This window comes from Xenia sp. Carnegie-2017, unplaced genomic scaffold (genome assembly GCF_021976095.1).
Source record: "Xenia sp. Carnegie-2017 unplaced genomic scaffold, XeniaSp_v1 HiC_scaffold_6, whole genome shotgun sequence".
Classification (NCBI taxonomy): Eukaryota; Metazoa; Cnidaria; class Anthozoa; order Malacalcyonacea; family Xeniidae; genus Xenia; species Xenia sp. Carnegie-2017.
The window spans coordinates 3,017,419-3,025,215 of record NW_025813526.1 but is presented as its reverse complement, the minus strand read 5'-3'; the positions used below and the strand labels follow the sequence as shown (position 1 = coordinate 3,025,215).

The following is a 7,797-nucleotide window of genomic DNA, read 5'->3' as shown; positions in this document are numbered from 1 at the left end:
GTGAAGAACGTCACACGTACTTTTTTCTGCTGCATTACGCTGACATCTATCACATTGTTTTAACTAGGAAAACATCAAAGATTTGTAAAATATGATTGTCATTTTAAAATTTTCATGTTATTACTGTTGCACTTGTTAATATATTTTCATTACATTTATAACATTCTTCAATTTGGTTATTTTGTAATAGATTTATAGTTTACCATTTCAACTGTGTCTTTGTAACAATCTGGCCAATAATATCTATCTCGTATCTTCTTGAAGGTATTGTCTCTTCCACTGTGGCCTGCATAAGTTGCCGAATGGCATTCTTCGAAAACCCTTGACTTTTGATCTTCACATATATAACTAAGCGTTTAACTGTGCCTTCTTTTGTCTTCTCCAAGTACAACAACGAGTCTAATTTTTTATCATATTCAAATTTTTTTGAAAATTTGCCCAAAACAAGTTTGTCTTGCTTGGTAAAACACTTGGGATACACGGAATGTTTAACATACTGAAGTAGATTTTTATATTTTGTTGGATCCATCACGAATTTTTGAAATACTGAAATTTGGTTTTGTTTCGCGCAAAATTGTGTTGTCCCCGCTAAGTCAGGGGAAATCTTTTAATCCACAGTAGGGAAACCCCTGAAACAAGCGTAGGAATGGGAACAAGTATAGGGAAACCCATATCACTAGTGATTTGTGAACCCTGAGTGGTCGGATGGGGATACCTAAAATACGGCAGCCATTTTTGCCGGGGATGCCCAAAACACTAGTGATTTAAGTACGGGGATACCCAAAACACGGGGATACCCATATCACTGTGACACCGGCTCTTTACCATAAAGCCTGGTTCACATATGCCTGCGGTGTGCCTGCGAAATGACCGTCGACAAGACCTGCGCTTATTTATTGTATATGTGAACAATCGCTCGACGGTAACGCAGGTTATCTGTGTCAACATAGGCGGCCTGCCGGGAAAGTTGACTAGAGTTCAACTTTCCCGGCAAGTTTGCGATATGTCTGCGGTATACGGCGGCAATTACATATATGTGAATGGTCCGCCGGTATGCCTGAATTTGTCGAATCCCACAATGCATCGGTCTGATGTGGATAACATGGCGGACGAAATAGCAAAACGCACAATACAAAGCACCGAAATGGACGAAAATAACAATTCAGACACCAATGAAGTTATTGAAACAGTCAAGAACAAAGCACTTATGGATACCATACGTATATATCGTGCTAACGATAAATCGTGTCCAGATTACAAAAATCAAAGGATAAAACAAAACGCTTGGCAAGCTGTGGCAGAAGCTTTGGAATTGGACGTTGCAAGTGTGCAAAAAAGATACAACACAATACGAACAAATTTCTCCAAGTACATAAAGAATAAAGGGAAAATCAGGCAGTGGTCGGGCAGATATTGAAATCAGGCCTGATTTAGAACATCTGCGATGGTTAATTACACATATTCGACATCGTCAGACAACAAGTAATTTTTCATCTTCCACGAACTATCCTCTTGGGCAAACTTCCCATGCATCAATAGAACTAACTGATGAGGGAAGCGAATCTAGCAAGGTTAGCACGGTGTTTGTAGACGATGATTCGGACGATATATCAGCCAGTTTTTCTGATCAAACCTCATCCAATGGAGGACAAGACTTGGATGCAGATATTGGTAGTGGTAATAATGATGCTATACAGATGGTCAAAGATAGTAAAACGCTTGGCAAAAGAAAGATATGCTCATTAGAAGAAGAAAAATATTGCAGGCCATGGGCAAAGAATAAATAAGTTAACACAGCACTTGGGTTTGAAAAGGAAGTCATGAAGACCATGCATGGCATCAATTCCGCCATATTGCAACTTTCTTCTTCAGATGCTGACATGGGAAACATTGCCAAAAATGATGAAGATACATTGTTTTGCTTCAGCTTGGTTTCCAAATTCAAACGCATCCCAACTTCACACAAGTCTTTGCTCCAGCTAAATATTTTGAAAGTGATGAACGAAATGGAAATGGAATGTAATGCCCAACAACAGGCCACACAAAAAAAAATCCATACTTCTTCTCACCCCCCTAACCCATGGATGCAGCACCATAATTTAAGTCAGCAAAGGATGAACTTCAATAACAATCTTGACCAAGGAGATTGTTAGTTTCTTAAAAGAAGTTAAGAACTTTAAATAGATGAATTATTATTGCTTGTTTACAAATTCCTCCCTTTACATTAGGGTTTTCAGGATTACATATAGACCCAAATATTGTATTTTGCAAATTTCATATTTAGCTGATAAACATTTCAGCATCTTTTTCCACAGTATCTAACATAATCTAGCTGCCAGGGCAAGGCTCCATAGTTGCTGTTAAAATATTCACGATAATGCTCTCTCACAGACTTCGCAGTAAATGAATAAGAATTGCTCCCAACTCGTCAAACTGCTTGCAAAGTGCTCTCATCCCCTTGCGTGATGTGTCTCCATTCCCCATTAATAATATTCCCAGATCCATCTTCAGCATCAACAAAACCTTTTGGAATATAATATGCGTTTTGAGTTAATGACAAATAATTATGCAAGCATACAGTTGCTTGAACAATAAGATCTACAGTTGTAATTGCAGCTCGAATTGGTCGTCTATAAATTCTCCACCTAGCTGCCAGTATTCCAAAGGTGTTTTCAATGGTTCGTCTGCATCTAGACAATCGATAATTAAATATAGCTTGTTCTTGAGTAAGACCTTTTCCAGGAAATGGTTTCATCAACCAGGTTTTCAACGGAAAAATGTCATCTCCAGTGATAACATAAGGCAACATATATTCACTAACCATAGACGGTCCTGGTATGCCAAGTTGCCCATTTTCTATTTTTTTATTTATCTCAGTTTGTGAAAATATAGCTGCATCATTGTTACGCCCGTAGCTTCCAATGTCCACAAATAAAAATCTATACTTTGCATCACAAATCGCCATGATCACAGTACTGTGATAATTTTTATAGTTGTAAAAGAGAGATCCAGCATTTTTGGGACAGTCGATGTTTACATGCTTTCCATCGATAGCTCCAATACAATGAGGGAACCCCCATTCCTGAAGAAACTCTTCTGCAACACCATGCCATTCCCTTTCTGACTTGGGAAGCTTCAAGTACTCATCTCGTAATGCTTTCCAAATTGCATCAAACTTCTCTTATGATCATACACACTGTGCTTCTACCAATTCGAAAATTGAATGATTGGGATTCTTGTGAGTCACCTGTGGCAAGATATCGTAGTGTAACCACCAATCTTTGTTTAATTGAGATTGTTTCTCTACTCCGGCAACTTCGTTTCTTCATATATGGTGCAACTAAACTTAACAAATGCTCCAATCGTTCAGGACTCATTCTTGTGAACCTTGAAATAAAAACGTGTTCATCTCAATTCTAGTAACAAGTTTGCACACAAACGCCTAATAACATTTTCAAATATAAAACTCATATAATCGAGCAATGCTCCTCGCATAAAATACAGCCCTATACCTGAAAAAGTATTCACGATCATGCAACTGTAATTCTTTTAATAAACAGTGAAATTGACCGTAGTTCTTGCGTTGTTGTAGCATTGATCTCACCCAAAACCTTCTTTTCCTCTTTTGTGCTCTCATTTTTCTTCCCTGCACGTAAGTATTTACCAAAGTTAACAGTAATGAGTAATTTGAAAGAAGTCAAGCGTCGTTTATTTACCGCCATTTTTGTTTTGAAGAAAATTACCACATAAAGAAATCGCAGGCAAGTGCAGAGATACCGCAGGATACCGGCAGGCTGCCTGCGAAATCATACCCAAATCATACCGCAGGAAAAGCGCAGGCACACCGCAGACATATGTGAACTAGCCTTACCATAAACGTGTCGTGTGCAGTGTGTATAGCCATTCACATTTGACCGTTTGTTCTGATTTAACTTGAAAAAGTATTTCATTCGTCCTAAATCTGTTGAAAATGGGGTCTACACTTAAAGAAACATTTTCCGTTGAAGAAGTTGTGAATTGGCTGGATTTAAATGGTTTTCAAGACATCAGCCAAACGTTTTGTGGTAGGTATTGACTTTGCAATTGCATCATTTGTATTTAGTATTTTGATTATTTTACTACTGCAATAAGATTCCGAATTCGGTTCAGTTTGGGAAACTTTTGTGTTGCGCTGTACTATTGCGATGTCAACCGAAGGTACCATGTGCTATTTTACCGCTATATTTTATTCCTCATCGTGCGAGTTCTAAATCCGTGACTTTTTAATATTCGATCGATCGTTGCTACTTGAAAACAAATTCTATATTTTGATATCAAAATTATACTTAGACGAGGGCATTGATGGCGATGCAATTGGTTGTCAGGATTGGCCCCAGGATGAAGTTATTGAAAGCTATCAAACAAATGAACACTAGATGCTCGACTTCTACATCTGAGTCTGCTAGTGACTTATCTACATGTGATATGCTGGCGAAGTGGCAAGACTCCAATTCTCAAGGAAATGCATCAAATCCTGGTGGGCAATCTGGTGTGTGTGAATCACTATCAAGTGCAAGGTAATGAATTGTATTAAAAGACACTGAATTGTAAATATATCTATCATGAGGATGCCTGTGTGTGTGTGTTTCATAGCAGTGACAACTCAGTAGCAAAAGGCAGAAAACAATGGACATCGCCGTTTGTTCTTCCTGACTATTTCCCGCCTTCGGTTGAAGAAACACTTGCAAAGAAATTGAGAATGCCAAAGCAAGTTAGATGCAAGTTCATACAAACAATTTACGACAAAATTTGCCTATTTACTGTGTAAGTTCATTCCATCATTTATATTTTCAGCAACTTTCTCTTGATTTTATCCTGCTGGGGTGTATTATGGCATATTTGTGTCATCGAGAATGGCTTTTGTTGTATAGTTCTCCCACTCCAGACCAAAGGCGAGATGTTTGTCGTGCAATAATTGCAAAATACCCTTTCTTTCTGATGCAAGTGGTGGCTATGTAAGTCTTTTATTTATAATTGTATATAGTCTTTTCTTATTATTCATCATGTTTGTATAGTTATAATAAAGAAAAAGACATAACAAAACACGCTGAAATCTGTATTGTTTGTCCATAAACTTGCATACTGATGGCTTGAAGAATTTTATGACAGGTTTCATACAGGCAATTTTAGTGAATTACTCATATGTGATTACCTTTTTAGGAAATTTGGTATTGGTACCTTGGTGAGAAAGTTAAGAATGAATTAAGAAATGAAAGAGCAGACCCTGTTGTCCTATCTAGAAAAAGAAAAAATGTTGATGGCAGTCCAGCTGCAACTAAAATCAGAGCAGCTGTTCGACAAGGAATGTGAACTGGACACCTCCACCAATAGATGGCGAGGACGATGTCTGTTCCCAAGCACATGTTTCGTGGATGAAGAAGGAATTGAAAAGAAAACAACCCAACCTCACTTTGGTAAACAAAAAGATGGAATTGACATATTCCTTTAGGAGGCGTATGATAAATGAGGAAAAACATTTGCTGAAGGATATTATGGAACAATATCCTTTCCTGTTTAAAAAAGCCCATGTATGTATTATTCAATACAAATGCATGTTTTGTACATGTTGTTGTGTAATCCTCCTTTGATTTTTATAGCTAAAATCTGAGTACAGTCGTTTGATGGCAGATAGCTCGGCTGCTGATTGTATTCAAGGCAATTTGCTAGAAGTATCACCCAACATTATCAGAGTAGCAGAGCAAAGGAAATTTGTTTCAGAAGAAGCTAATAAGCTGCTGCTTCTTTGTAAACCTACAAATGACTCTAGTTGTAATGATGATGAAGAGAATGAAAATATTTTATCTGCAGGTAAACATGTCTCACTATGTATGTATAGAACATGCTACATATGTACTGAGTTATTATTTAGTCATTTTGACTTGAAATATTTAAATAAATCATCTTTTGTGCCCATCTGGTCATGCTGTTTTCCCCTGAAAAAAAATTTGTCATGCCTTTGTTTTTCGTAAATTGCAACTGATCAATTTAATATCTGTTTATTTTTAATGCATGTTTTATTACTTTACATAGAGAACAAAACTTTTGTTGCAATGTGTTTGTTGCCTCATTTACTGGAAAGGAAAACAAAAACTAATAAAAGTCCTGAGTCTTACTTTTACCTGGTTAGTATTGATTACAGAATATGGATATTTGTATTGAAACTCAAATAATGCAGTGCCTAACTGCTTGATTAAATTTTTTGTCTATTTTCAGTTTGGTGAAGCAGAAGAAGTTGCCATGGCAGCAAGACCTGGAATGGCCCCATTTTTGGTTATCAGTGGCTCAGTGGATGATCCCCATCCGGATGATATAACTGTAGTTGCCGAAAACCACATTGTTACAAGGTCTGCAGGAATTCTGGATGCACTGGAGTCAATGCTTATATTGTATTACGTATGTAATATTCAATACCCTAAAGAATGTGTCAACACATTTCATTTCCTGCAGAGAAATATCATGAAAGTGTTTGACACCCAAAAGGTGCCGACAAAGGTGTTGGTGTTAATGTCAGAGTTATCGCAACTATGAACCAGAATGTGAACAATAAAATATATGGTTATAGTACAGGATTTAATGATATAATGTAGTTTTATTTAAAGTTTTGTTAAGGTTTTAAATAGTTATGTAAGTGGGGGTTACATTTAATAACTTTGTAGTATTTATTATGCTGAAATTTACTTTCATGATACATTTATATGCTATATTGCTCTTTGTTTTGTTTTTCAGAGCGTTGTCAATTCAATTTAAGAATGCACTGTCTAATGTATATGTTTACACTACTCTAACTATGCTTACACATTCGTAGTGTAAACATACACTAGAGATATTACACCATTAGAGTGTATTATTATATCCCATTTGTATATTTACCTTTGAGGTGTATATTTACACTCTCTTGATGTAAAAAATGAGGCAAGAGCAAATACACCCGATGGGTGTATTTTTACAATGTCAATTTACACCTCTTTGGTGTTCCTACAGAGGCAGAAATTTACACCATTTTTCGTGTTCACAGTACACTTCTAAATTTAGAGTGCTCTATCCGTGCGATTTTGTTTGCGATAGTTTCTATCACAAAATCCCATTATATATACAAAGTAATATATAGGAAGTTTATATTTGATGATTTGATGATTTACCGTATAAAACAGTGCTCGATGCCCGAGAGCAGATCGTAAATATGTGTAGTGGTGTTGAGAAAAATCACAAAATAACAGATTCATCCCGGATGAATCAGTCCCGGATTCATCCCGGACTACAGATTCATCCGGGATGAATCTGTAGTTTTGTGATTTTCTCAACACCACTACACAAAGTATATATATATATATATATATATATATATATATATATATTATGGATAATATTCCTGGATAAAAGAGCGCAATATTCTATATATTAGAAGAGCGTAAGATAAAATGAACTAAAATAAAATAAAATGGACAATTGTTTGCTGTCGCTACTCAGAGTTTCACGCCGTAGGGCGATCTTCAGGCAACTGACAGATAATATTATATTTGCTGACTATATACATCGACTAAAAGGTGTTAAGTTACATGACGGCATGCACTAAACATATCGGAACGTTTATTTAAAATGTTCTTTTACGTCCTTTCAGGATAGTTTCTTCAAGGCAAAGACGGCAGTTCTTTTTTTGTTCGAGGTGGAAGTTGTTTGATGAAGTCCCATTTAATGTTGTAGTTACGTTTGTTTTCTTTCAGTGTCCACGTGTATTTAGAAAGTTCTGTCTCGTTGCAG

At 36.5% G+C, this 7,797-nt stretch overlaps 2 protein-coding genes across 2 annotated transcripts; one reads left to right on the top strand and one right to left on the bottom strand.

Annotated features, from left to right (window-relative positions):
- Positions 1–2,428: 2,428 nt before the first annotated feature.
- Positions 2,429–3,722, bottom strand: LOC124456873 (protein ALP1-like). The gene is made up of 3 exons (XM_047007183.1): positions 3,571–3,722; positions 3,248–3,387; positions 2,429–3,180 (listed from the first exon to the last, which is right to left on the bottom strand). The coding sequence occupies exons 1-3, from the start codon at positions 3,720–3,722 to the stop codon at positions 2,429–2,431; spliced, it is 1,044 nt and encodes a 347-aa protein (XP_046863139.1).
- Positions 3,723–3,955: 233 nt separating this feature from the next.
- Positions 3,956–6,740, top strand: LOC124458174. Its single transcript, XM_047008243.1, has 8 exons — positions 3,956–4,064; positions 4,330–4,556; positions 4,633–4,803; positions 4,911–4,994; positions 5,200–5,567; positions 5,637–5,847; positions 6,070–6,161; positions 6,253–6,740. The coding sequence occupies exons 5-8, from the start codon at positions 5,412–5,414 to the stop codon at positions 6,565–6,567; spliced, it is 774 nt and encodes a 257-aa protein (XP_046864199.1). The 5' UTR covers positions 3,956–4,064; positions 4,330–4,556; positions 4,633–4,803; positions 4,911–4,994; positions 5,200–5,411; the 3' UTR covers positions 6,568–6,740.
- The last annotated feature ends 1,057 nt before the right edge of the window (positions 6,741–7,797 follow it).